The 13,779-nt window shown below is 36.9% G+C and overlaps 1 protein-coding gene across 1 annotated transcript; it reads left to right on the top strand.

The window, feature by feature from the left end:
* Window positions 1–205: 205 nt before the first annotated feature.
* On the top strand, window positions 206–11,495 carry LOC103801664 (oxysterol-binding protein-related protein 6; the record flags this gene model as incomplete). The annotated part of the gene is made up of 11 exons (XM_009074086.1): window positions 206–343; window positions 1,909–1,996; window positions 2,176–2,429; window positions 4,692–4,829; window positions 5,173–5,236; window positions 5,831–5,909; window positions 7,190–7,334; window positions 8,383–8,527; window positions 9,451–9,577; window positions 10,122–10,244; window positions 11,182–11,495. Coding segments are annotated over 11 exons (1,410 nt in total), but the record flags the coding sequence as incomplete, so codon positions are not given.
* Between the last annotated feature and the right edge of the window lie 2,284 nt (window positions 11,496–13,779).

The raw sequence follows: 13,779 nt of genomic DNA, 5'->3' as shown, positions 1-13,779 counted from the left end.
ACTGTCCACAAAATCATTCCTCTGGATAGAGAACTAGATCTGCAATTATTCCCATTGCTAAAACTTGGCAGTAGATGCTGAGCAGGCCTGAAATGAAGACATGTATCTCACTGCTATCACACTATCTGTGCTTGTATTTGGCATAGAAAAAATATTTATTTTATATTAGAAATAAGACTTTTATTTTTCTGTGCTTTATTTACAGACAGGTGAACAAATTCATGTCAGTTTGCCACTGTCTCAGCAAGTTTCTAATGAAAGCAGGCTCTCTATGTCTGAATCTGTGTCAGAGTTCTTTGATGCACAGGAAGTGCTTCTGTCTGCCAGCTCATCAGAAAATGAGGTAGGCTATGACAGCATGCTACAGCTTTGCTGTTGGACTGATGCAGGTATTGCTACCAATAGTGATTTACTATTTTGTTTGTAATGCTATTTATAATAAAAAGGTATCAGAATGTGTAAGGTGTAGATAAATTAACCTGAGACTACCTTGTTAAGGGGTGTAGAAATTCCCTGAAATGAAAAACTGACTTGAAAGTAATTTCTATCAGTAGCTTATGTTCAGTACATGTCCTCTCTAGGCTATGGCAGTTTCAGATAAGGATAGCATAGACCAGAATAGTTATGTCTGACTATGCAGATCATGCAAATCAACACTTTGGTCCTCCCAGTTCTCCACTAGACACTTGTTGAAGAATGGCTAAGGGAACAGGGGCACAGCCCCAAGGGAGCATTGTGTGAGCAAGAGTCAAGCAAGGCACTATGGGAACTCTGAGCAGAAGTAGGCCTCAAGAATTTAGCTTCTCAGCATTAGAATTTAGCTCCTCAGCATAATGTTGCAAGCCCAAGGACAGGCTATCGGGAAAACAAAGAAGAATTCTCCTGAGAATAAAGAAGACTTCTTCACAGCTGCAACCCCAAGCAGAAGAAGTATATAAATGTAACTTTTAGAGCTTAGATAATTCTCTTAGGTAATGCTAAAGGATGAATAGGCACATTTATCATGTACCGTATAAAAGAAGAACTGAGCTAACAATAAAGATGGAGCTTCCTCTATCACTCACACCGAGTCAGCTGCTTGCTTCCCAGCGCGTTTTTCCCCCGCAACAGACACTGGTTAAGATTTCTAGTTGGACACATGAAGAATTTATACTGTATTTTGGCTTTTGTTTTTCTATATAGCACACACTAGGTCTGGCATGTTATACAAGACAATACCCTACCTAACCTGATGATTTCTACTGTGTCCATTGATGTTAAGCATCAAGGAATTAAGAAAATTAATCAGTGGAAGGAGGACAACACAAGGGATTTAGATTTTTAAATATTATTCTTAAAAAAAGCCTTCTACTATGCATATAAAGTTATTCTCTGTAATGAAAGAAGTAGACAAAAATAATATTTCTGGAAAAAATAATATTTCTGAAAAAATATTTGTTAAAAACATTTCTTAAAATCAGTCTTAACACTGATGGGATTCTTGTTTTGCAAAATGATAGGTCAGTGTTTATATAATTGTTTTTTCTGAAACACAAGCTCCATTTTATTTTTTGGTTTTTTATAAAGAGCACAAATCTGACTCTCTCTTCTCACCTCCCATCCCCAGCTCATTATGTTGTCACAATTTTTTGGTCATCTCTGATCTCACTTGAAGCCGTCTTTTACAGATCCAGTGTCTCTATTTGGCTTCAGAATAAAGAATTCAGAAACATGAGGAGAACATAGCATTTGTTTTGACACTTTTAGTGCGTTGGCAGTATGGGCTGATTGAAACAGTTGATTTAGTTAAAAACTAATTGGGTAGAGACTATTTCTTTGACTATTTGTGTTTCAGTTAACTATTTCTGTCTAATTTGGCAGTATATTTTATATGTATTTGAGTTAATTGATACTTTGTTTATGTTTTAGGCTTCTGATGATGAATCTTATATCAGTGATGTGAGTGACAATATATCTGAGGACAACACCAGTGTTGCAGACAACATTTCTCGGCAAAGTATGCTGTGTTTCAGACTGGGAAATTACGTTGGTTATGTTCATGTACCAGAATTACTGCATGTCTGTACAGGACCAACTCAGCTGAAAACAGTGTAGCTGGGCTTGCTTGTTCTGGCAGTGATTTGGTTCAATGGAGAAGTCTGTTTTTCTTAAGATAATATTTTTTTCCCTTCCCAGTTCTTAATGGTGAGCTGACTGGAGGCGCATTCAGAAATGGGCGGAGAACTTGTCTCCCAGCTCCCAGCCCTGACACCAGTAATATCAATCTGTGGAATATTTTGAGAAATAACATTGGCAAAGATCTTTCCAAAGTATCCATGCCAGTTGAGCTAAATGAACCTCTGAATACCTTGCAACATCTTTGTGAAGAGCTGGAATACAGTGAACTCTTGGACAAGGCCTCTGAAACAGATGATCCTTATGAACGCATGGTAATAAATTTAGTGTGGCATTTCTGTCTGTATTAAAAAGGGAGCTGTTGAGTGGAGGTCTGTGTAGGGTCTTCTTGCTCTTCCTGTTCACAGACAACAGACCTCCCTGCTGGGTCAGAAGAATGCTGTGAACAATTATAGGTGGCAGGTTTGATCTGAACAGGGCTGAGGAACTTTTCTTGACCTCAATCCAAGTCCTGCAATTGTGACATTTATTTAAGACTGATCTCACACTTTATGACTGTGTATGTAGGCATTGGTGGTTTCTAACTCTGCAGCATCCTCTCTTGGTTATGACTGATCAAGTCCAGCAGCCTCCAACAGCTAATCAAGTCTGTGGCTGGCTTATGGTCAATATAGGTGGCAATAAGATGTCATTCTAGGCAATTTCTAATAGGGAAGTTTCAAAACACCAGAACAAAGTTTGCCTGGGCAGCTTGACTTCAGCTGTCCTCTAAGTATGCCTTAGCTTATTAACTGACAGCCAACAACCTCCGTTCAGCTCTCAGGGTGCTTTGATCTGTCATGTCTCCTTTTCCTCAGAAGAGGCTGAGAAAGGCTATAATGGGAAGTTAGCAGTGTTGTTCCTGAACATAACTGGTGTTTCCTGGTGTGAGTTGGCAGCACTGTGGATAACTGGGAGAAGAGAGCTTTCCTGTGGCTGTCATGCAATCACACACTCAAGTCCATGAACTGCCATGTTCACAAGGCCTGCAGGAGAGTGAGGAGTTGTAAACACTGGTATTTTTTCCTTGCCACCGAAGAAGTTGAACCTGTCTTATGATAGGGGGTTGGATTATTAATCTTCACGTTCTGTTTTCCTACAAGATTCAGAAGATGAGCCTAGTGGGTCCCTTCCAACTCAGAATATTCTGCGAATCTGTCCCTCACAAAAGGGAGATTATGTAAGGACTGGACAGGGTTGTACTGAGTGCAGCAGACTGTTTGCCTCCTTTGTTTAAAAGTTTGGAAGGTGACTATTGAAGGAGTAAGGAGAATTTAGGAAGAAAAAGCCATGTTGCAACCGAAAGCTGCCCTGGAAATGTGGTTTCAATCCCCTTCTCTGCTACCGATGTCTAGTGCAATACTTGGGAATACAAGCTAAATTTTTAACAAGCACCTTAAAAATGCAAACTGCACACCCAAGCTGAGGCATATGAGACTATGTGGCAGAAGTGCTGAATACCCAAAGCTAGTAGCAGCAATGCTGTGAATATGTTACCTGCTTGTTCACTGTTCTCTGAAAAATCAGGATTTTGGTATCTTAAGCATCAAAAAGTAGTGGAAACTTCTTTTCTTTCCATTGCTCTCTATATCGTAAGGATAGTAAGCCCTCTCATTTCTCTGTAGTGGCTTACAGTCAAATTCAAAAAGAGTTTGAAATTACCTGAAAAAGGTAATTGATTTTTAATCAATTAAAATCAATTAAAACCAATTAATTAAGGTTTTTAATGTTGAAGATAGCCAGTGAAAACAGCATTAATTCTGCTGATGCTCCATTTCTGAAGAATATAAAATGAATAGAGAATGGAGCACACAGTGGACAGAAAACAAAGCATGTAAAAGCTCATGAGGAGAGGGGAACCTGTTTAAAGTTTGCCTCGCTGGTAACATTATCAATAGGTGTATTGTTCTGAAGTTTTATTTGGACTTCTGACTGCCTGTTGTGATTTTTTTAAACTCTGCAAACAGGATTTGTAATCTAAATTACCACAGCGTGTGACTTAGTTTATTACTCCCACCTAGGCCTGGCTTAAAGAGTATTAAATTTTGGTTGTAGATGTAGACCAGGGGTCTGATAAGGCCACACGTGTGGAAGATCCGGAGGTAACTGCATTAAGGCCATTCTAAGGGAGAGCTGGTTATGTTCGGCACTAAGTAAAATAGTTTCTGTATGAAAATGGTATGTGATCTTGTACTTGGAAGTTATCATCTAATATTTATTCACAGGGAGCAAAGACTAGAGCTGGGTCTCTGTTTTAGATCATTAGTGATAAGCCTGATCAAAGGTAGAAAAACAGTATCATGTGCAGATTGTAATTTTCAGGGGTTATGGAAATACTGACTGAGGCCATGAAGTAAAAGAAATTATATCAACAAAATAAATAAAGCTTACACTGGTTCTGGCTGGGATGCACTCTCAGGCATGGTTCATTAATCCAGTTTTCACTCTGAGTAGAGTGAGTTCTGTGATACCACATAGTGATGGCATATACACAGGAATCTCTGCCTGTTCTCATGTTCTTGTCTATATTTTCACAGGTTCTCATAGCTGCATTTGCAGCATCTGGCTATGCCTCTACATACTTCAGAGCAGGAAGCAAGCCATTTAACCCAGTGCTTGGTGAAACTTATGAATGTATTAGAGAAGACAAAGGATTTCGATTTTTCTCAGAGCAGGTAAAGCATGTTTCTATATAGACACTCCTGTTTATATTTAGATTTTGGTTTCTTCATTTTATAGAATAATCCCATTTTTTTCTTTCTAGTTAGAATGGTTTGCTTTCTTAATAGAAAATGAATATTGTAGTATGAGCGATCTTAATTAAATGCTACAGGTATACATTTTTATAGTAATCACAAGAAAGTGTTTTCAGTACAACCATGTAAATTGTATCTGTTTTCATACTAGCATAGGCTACTAAAGAGTGTGGGCTATTTAGTCTTTTCATATTGCAGTAACAACTGTATTGTCTAAGAAATAAAAATGAAATGTTTGTAACTCAGCCAAACTGTTTTCCAGGTTAGCCACCATCCTCCCATTTCGGCCTGTCACTGTGAATCGAAGAACTTCGTGTTTTGGCAAGGTACACGTTTTTATTCAAAAGCATAATTCCTTTTTTCTTAGCAAGTATAAACTTTGTCTGTTCAAGCTGAGTTTTGCATTTAGAATTCACTCAACATTTATTATTTTGCAGTAACATATTATAAACATATGGTCTAATTTACTTCACTCCAAATTCTCATTCTTAAGAGTGAGCAGAGGTATTACAACATCCCTTGTTGCTTGCAGTCTGTATACTTTTCTGCTTAAAAGCTTTTTACCAAGAAAATGACTATTTCTTACAAACACAAGTGGTTCTTTTTACACAGTTGAACAAATAGCTCCTTCTCTCATATCCTCTGGCATATGCCTTTAATTTTTATTGAATGTTTTAATGAGAGATTTGACACTAATGTGATTCCTAGGAGAAAATTAAACATATCTTTAGTTTTTCTGACCTCATGTAATTTTCTAGTTGTATTTTTTTCTTTTGTATTTTCATGGCAAATTCATACTGTCTGCTGCCCTGTTTTGAAACAGATGGTCTAGAACAGATCATCTTGTGTGCCACATAGATCACTGCAAGGGGGAGACTTTGGTCATTTCAGTTTTGTAAATCTTTCACTATTATATTCAGATATCAGGTGGAAAAACAAATTCTGGGGGAAATCAATGGAAATTCTGCCAGTTGGAACCTTGAATGTGACTCTTCCAAAGTAAGCTACTGTCCTCTTTTCCTGTGTTTACAGTTTTTGCTGCAATCTAATCTGTGCTGCTTTATGAATGGGTTGGGTAAAGTGTATGCAGACATCACATGAATTATTCTGGTGAGAGTTATTGCTTAGCTCAGATCTCCCCTTAGTGTTCAGGTGGAGTTACTGAAGCATTTTTGAGCCCAAAGATCCATTTCATTTTTTGGAGGAGAATTATACAAACTCTCTAGTTAATGATGGAGAGAAGGAGATAGAAATGCTTCAGGAGCGAGAACCCATGTTTTATATATGTACAGTAGTGGTCAGCTGTTCAGAACAAAGCTGCAATATAGGACTCTCGGCAGCAAACACTGTCCTGAGGCTGTCAATGCTGCTAAGTGTTCCTTCAGAACAACCACTAGTGACCTGATAAGGTCTTCTTTCCAAAATATTGATCAACCAAAGCATGTTCTTCAGATGTTGACAGACTAGTGAGAAGTAGTAGTTTCACCACAGGTAAGACTAGTTTCAAGTTGTAAATCCTAATAATATGCAAGGAGAGGATACTTTAGACATGTCTGCTGGTTTTGCAGTACTAATCCTGCTACCTGTACATTGCAGCCAGTCTTTCTTTCTGCCTCTAATGCTATGGCATCACTCCACTTCACCTGTTTATCCCTCTCATCAAATAGAAGTAAATGCACTCAGGAGCAACTTTGCCTTCTGTCTTCATGCTTGCCCCTAAGCTCTGAAGAAGAATGTGCCTTGCACAATATAATTCCCTCATTTTATTCTCTTTTTTGGCATTAGAGATGCTCTAACTCTGGATAGCTGTTAGAGAGGGAAAGGGGTGATGTGCCAGTGAGCTTCTGGCTTCCTACTTCCTTTCCTTGAGCTCCTTTCTATATTTATTTTGTTCTATTTGTATTGTAGCCTCAATTCAGCCTTATGTTGATCTTTGGGTCACTGTCCTGCCACTATAGGATTTGTGGCCAAAGTATTTAATGCTCTGAGGACACTGAATATGCCATACACAGCTTTAGTTGTTCATAAGGTCTTGATTTGTGGTTCTTAGCACCATTTTGCAGTTTTATGCACTGGAGCTTAGGTGAGCTTCTCTAAAGAAGGTTAGTAATGTATTCAGGAGCAGTACTTTATTGCTGTAAGCTATTCAGACATTTTTGAGGAATATGGTCTGGTATTTACAATAATGGAGCAATGTTTTACTCTTTTCTTTTTTTTTTTTTTGTCAGCAATGATCATGATTAATACATGTTACCAACTACTTTATAATCTGTTCTTAGGTATGGAGACTACTATGTCTGGAACAAAGTCACTACTTGCATACATAATATTCTTAGTGGAAGAAGATGGATAGAACACTATGGAGAGATAACCATCAGAAACACAAAAAGCAGCGTTTGTATTTGTAAACTCACGTTTGTCAAGGTAACATATAGATGCTAATATATATCCTAGATTCATAAAACTGCGTAATTTAAGCATACATCAATTTGTTTCTTCAGTATTCTTGAAATCCACATTCCACATTTTATCTTTATCTTATCAACATTCATAAACATGTAAATTGTCTAATGAGAATGCTGTGTCAAGCAGTATGATTCTGTTCCATTGAACATTTGATCTCAGTGTGCTCTGTTGCTGTATAGCTGTGTGCTGTACTGTTGGTTTTAGATTAAAAATCAAATGTCAATATTTTTGTCTATTGTCCCAATGAAAACACAAAATCACTGTACATTACTGTGCCATTTTGCATCTGCCTTTATTAGAATTTGTCAGCCAATATTTTCTCTCTTTAGATTATTTAGATTAAATAATGCTGCTTTGGTTTGTAGTATTTTAATATCCAGGCAAGGACCATATATAAAAATGGATCCCTATATAGCTATGTTACTATCGATTAATTTCCCTAAAAATAAGTTTATCTTCATACTGCATGTTTTGATGTAAGTTCTGGGAATGGGCAACTGGCTCTTAGATGAAGGTGTAAGAAATAAATGTGTCTAAGAGAAGCAAATCAACAAATAACAATTAATACTGGCTTAATGTCTTCCCTACTGCAAACAGTAGTGTGCAGAACCCATCAAAGGATTCTTTTACCGGTTCAGCTATATTCAGTATTTCTTCATATAGGAAGAGGAGAGTTAGCTGGCTCTGATAGGCAAAGTGTCATTTTAATGGAATTTTGGGGGATTTGGGTTAATGAATGACAACCTGGTTCCCACATGCGCAGATAATTTGGATGCTTTTATACCAAAACCACATAGCAAATTAGTCAGGGTTTCTCATATACTAAATAAATTAATATTCAGGTCATCTGAATTTTGAATGCTGGTATTCTTGGTTCCAGGTGAGCTGTTATAATACAAAATTTGGACAGTGGGTGCCACACCCCAAGATTCATGCTGTACCTGTAATGGTACAATGGGTAATGTGAAAACCAGTGTGAACTAGTAATTCTTTGTTAAACTTGCAGGTGAACTACTGGAATTCAAATGTAAATGAGGTCCAGGGTGTTGTGATAGATCAAGAAGGGAAGGTGGTTCATCGCCTCTTTGGCAAGTGGCATGAAGGCCTTTATTGTGGGGTTGCACCTTCAGCCAAATGCATATGGAGGCCAGGTAAGAAGCTTGAAATAAACTCTGGCAGGCATTGAAGGGTAACCCTAAACTATGTAATGCTGATTTAGCCTTCATTTTAAATACATGGGATGCTACTGGAGTAATTAAATTCCTGACTAGACAAATAAACAAGAACTTAACATGAATTTATAATAATGGTAAATAGAAATGTTCTTGCAGGGCATAATCTTCTACATCTCAGTCTGACTCCTGGTCAAATGTGCTGCAGTCTTGGGGTCAACATAAGAATAAAATTAAGAGAAAAATTGGGTTTCTGGGCCGGCCTGCCTTCCTTCTCACACAGAGGGGGGTAACTTACTTAGATTCAACAAATAGGAGTTTACTGAGTTTGTTGTCTTAATAGTTTATTAGCCTGAATGATTGGTCTTCAGAGATGGTGAGTGTCTGTGATTTTAGGAGGTGATTTCAACTTCCTTACTTCTTACTTAGAGGCATTGAGATTGAATTACTCAACCTTTGCATCTATAGTATCTTTCATACATGCATTATACAGGAATTGTCATTATTCTTAGTGCTGAAGGTGTTGGACAGTGCTGAATCAGTCTATGAGTTCCAAAACTAAGTCTGAAGATCAGTTAAGCTTAGGTTTTAGAAGGACATTTGGTAAGTCCACTTTCTGGGGGACAGGAAACTATTTTAGACTTGAAAATCTTGAAAACATTGATGTTTATTTAAAAAGGAAGGAAGATCATAAATGTTTTGAATCTATTAGCATGTAATTACAACCTCTGCAGGATAAGCACTTAATATTTAGTGAATTTTGTTCCACCAAGAGAACAGCTTTTGATGCTTTTTAATTGTAAAATATATTAACATATATTTCTGTCATAATTTAAGAAAGGAGTTTCTTGCATATTTAGAGCAGTATTTTAAAAAGCTTTTTTTCTTTCATGTGCATACAGGTTCCATGCCAACCAATTATGAACGTTATTATGGCTTCACCAGGTTTGCTATTGAGCTCAATGAATTAGATCCTTTACTGAAAGATCTTCTTCCTAAAACAGACGCACGATTCAGGCCAGATCAAAGGCAAGAATGTTTATTTATACACTTAGTATTTGGTGGGTTTACGGTTGGGTTTGGCTGAGTCTTGAATTTTGTCTGTGTCTTCACTACAGTCTGAATTAAGCTTTAGAGGATTCTGCTAGTAGAGAAGATACTCAGTATTGCAGTGAAATTTCTGCTTCAACCAGTTGAGGGAAAGTAGAAAGCTTCTTGTTGATACAGTAGAGCTGTAGTGCAATCTTGGGGCAGATTCCTCATCAACTGAAAGAGAGGCTCCTAAATCTCATGCCCTCCACCAGTGAATGGAAGCAACTCTAATTCCCTCCTGCTTCTCAGTTGGCAGTACTTGATTCAGCTTTCGTGATACGCTGAAGTTACTGAAGAAAGTGTATGTCTTAGGCTCTAGGTCAAGTACATGTAGCTGGGAAGTGATATCTCGGACTAGACCTGAAAGTGAGTACAACACAAACAACAGACTTGGCTTCTGCTTGTCTTTTGTGGTGACTGATGGTAGAAAATCCCTTGTACTAGACTTGGTATGCTATAGGATCTGCTGTTATTCCTACAGGCTTCTGGAGGAAGGAAATATAGAAGCAGCAGCATCTGAGAAACAAAGAATAGAGGAACTCCAACGAGCTCGGAGGCGGTACATGGAAGAAAATGGCATTGAATATGTACCCAAATTTTTTAAGTGAGTCTGTTTTTTGAGTAGTAAGTCTCTGGTCAAAGGAACTACAAGAATTGCTACCAACATAGTCTGCGAATCATGAAAGCTTGGAAAGTGGCAGATTTAAGAGTGATAATCAGATACCTGATCTCTGGCTGAAGCAATTTTTACATAGTTCAAAGCTTCATAAAAATTCTCACAATGGGCAACAGCTGTACAAGCCTACTGCACCCCTTGGCCACTTTTTTGAGCTTTGAAGTGGAATAGAAGTATAATATTAGGATCTAAGATTTAACTAGGTTATTTTTTTAAACCACCACATAAACCAAGGAATAACATGTGGCCTGAACAGCAACATCATACATATGTATCTCTATAAAATGTATATATAAATGTATATGTATACACTTAAAATTTATTTAGTTTTGAGTGGATGTTTTGGGGGTTCTTTTTGGTTGGTTGTTTTTTAATTAAGCATTCTTCTGAAACAAGGGGTCATCATACCAAGTAGCCTGTTGTTCAGCATGGGGAATCAAAAGTGAAAAGACTCAAAGTGCTTTATGCAGTTGTAGTGTAAGGTGGGCAAAATACAGAGGAGACAAAAAAGTAAATGGTAAAACACTTACATTGTGCAAGCTACATCTACTGGATCATCCCCTGCACTTAATCAGAATCTGTAATGGACAAAGAGGTTTTATGTGGCTCTAAGAAATGCTCACACAGATCAGACAACAGATTTGCAGTCTTGACTGTTTTCTCTATATTCCTCTTTTGATATAGGAAGAGGTTGTTTTTTGTTTTTAAATCTCTGACTGCTCTTGTGTCCTTTAGAAATATGCAATTGGATCTAATACTGAGTTAGATCAAAGAGGTATGGAATTTGATTTTATATTCCAAAAGAGCAAAGATCTTTGGTCAAAACTCTTTTACCCCTCTCTATCTCTTTTTCCCCTTTCTACAGAAAAGTTATCGACGCTAATCAAAGAGAAGCTTGGGTTACCAATGACACCTACTGGGAACTGCGAAAGGATCCTGGCTTTAGTAAAGTAGACATTCCCATACTCTGGTAAACTGAGAATGTAGGTCTAACAAACATATCACTCTGAAGAAAAAAATAACTATGCACAATATGTTTCTTATAGCTAAGCGTGGTTTGTGGGTCTACGGAAAAACCTATCATACGCATTTATATTCATCTTTATAATGGACTTTTGAAAGTGCATTAGACCAGGCCCCTGACCACTTCTGGATCTTCTTAATTTTGCAACAGCCATTTAAAAAAAAAGAAAAAAAAAAAAGAAACAGAAACCTTTTAAAGTTTCATATGCTGAAAATTCAGAGAAAAAGAAGCAGATGAGTTATCCAAAGTCACTTGGAAGAGGTGGTAAGCGCAAAACTGCAACCGGTGCTTTAAACAGACATTAAGAGTAATGTAATTTAAACACAGAAGAAAAAAAGGAAGAAAAAGAGAAAAAATCCATTTTGTTTCAACTATTTTTGTTAAAATTCTTGGGTCACAACATTGTCATTTCTGGCTTTAGGTTAGTCCTTTGGTGTGATGTGCTTGGACTGGCCTTCATCAAAAAGATATGCTTTTCTGAAAGCTGTTCCCATTCATATGCCATTGTTCATGCCTTAACAAAATATTGAGATGTACAGTAAGTAATTTTAAAATATCTGTGCTTAGGCTTGTGTGAAGGGCAGATTTTTAAAGCACTAGAATTTTATCATAATAGAAGTATTGGAAGACCTGCATTATGTAAAATCAAAGACAACCAAACATCTAACTGTATTTCAGAGGAATGAGATCTACTGTACATGCTTTAGTTTTGGGAAGCTGACTGTATAATCAGACTGAAAAGAAACTGCCAGCTGGTTGAATTTGAGACAATTTTGGTAAATGCATATGAATTGCTAGTCACAAAGTTCATATTCTAAATGACTGAGGCTGAGATGCAATCACCACTTTTAGCACTGGCTGGACGTAGACAATGAATCTCATTTCTCCTTATCTGTTTATACAATTAGAAATCCCTGAAGCTTTGCAGCAGCATTGAAGGCACAGAATGATTTCATGGGAAGGTCTCTGGCTTCTCACCAGAAGCTGGATAGTATGTAAATGCAGCTGTTTTCTGCCACACACACTGTTTACTTTACTGGCTCTGGTTTTTTTGCCCATTCACTTTTCTTATTTAAATTTATATTTGAGAGTAAGGCAGAGGCTCCCATGTGTTGTAGCTAACAACTACTACTTGTGTTGCCAAAATAGGTTTTATGCAAAATTAGACTTTGCAGTTTTTCATGAAGTGGTTCTATATTTTTTGATTAAGAACCAAGTCTCTTACGTGTTTCTAAGCCTCGGTTAATATATGTGGGAGAAGGCTTGACACTTTCTATTTGAAAATCTCTGAAACATTAAACAGTAGGAGTGAGATATGAATAAAAATAAAAAAATTATTAAATAAAAACTACATTCCATATGGTATGATCTAGTCTTCCATCTATGCATGTACATCCCACCACTGATGACAGGTTAGATTTCATGCATATATTCTGTATTTCTTTCTGCACATAGACAGAAGATATAATGCACACAAAGTTTTCTGTTTAAGATGGATTCCAGTAGTGAGACCTAAAAATAATTACTAGATAGGTATGTGATCCTGCCAGCAGAGCTGCTGGAACAGTTCTCAGTGGATTACTGCACATACCCAGCTCTCAGTCTCCTTTCTTTTGCAGAGCCATGTTTCTATTGAACTGAGATTGGTAATTTAGTATCAATTTTGTTCTTCCCCTTGACTGTATGGCAAAGCAATTAGCAGGGCAACTAGCTACTAATCAATTCCAATTTCTTCATGTAGTTCTGTTACCAGAGAGAACTATGAAAGAATGCAGAAAATACTAATTAGACTTTTTAAGAATTGTGAATGCTTATGGTTTGTTTATGAATATTCAGTATAAAAAAACCCTATGGGCAGATTAACAGAATTTCTTCCAAGGAAAATATTTAAGTTATTCAAAGAATGTTATACTTTTCTTTCCTAGTTGAACCTAGTCTAATTTATTTATTTTTTTTAGTTTTGCAATCGTTACAAGCAAATGAAGATATATCAAAGTTTTAATTTTTAAATACTGTTTGGTTAACTTCATCCTACTTGCTTCAGTGATATTACACTTGAATCAAATTGGCACATTGTGTGCAAAAGAGCAATTAATTATTCTATGTCACTTTCTTTAAAACCAACTCTATTAAACACTTGTCCACCTCTTGGTCCAGTCTTTGTGTGCAGTTCACCGTGATATTAGAAAGCATTATGTGTGTATGACTGCAAGTACATTTGAGGGACAGAACTGCATGTCCTCAAATTTTACATTTCAATACAGAAAGAAGGTCTTTAGTTTTGCAGTGTTCTGGTAGTGCTTTATCAATGCCATTGTTTGCAATGCAGACTGAAACCTGATGAACGCTGAAGATGCTATCACTGATGTAATTCCTTTTTAGAATTGTTTATTTGACACTGATTGAAAGAAAAATAATTAACATTTTGTCGTGGTTTAA

The sequence above is a fragment of the Acanthisitta chloris genome, unplaced genomic scaffold (assembly GCF_000695815.1).
Source record: "Acanthisitta chloris isolate BGI_N310 unplaced genomic scaffold, ASM69581v1 Scaffold28234, whole genome shotgun sequence".
Classification (NCBI taxonomy): Eukaryota; Metazoa; Chordata; class Aves; order Passeriformes; family Acanthisittidae; genus Acanthisitta; species Acanthisitta chloris.
This window is presented reverse-complemented; position numbering and strand designations above follow the sequence as displayed.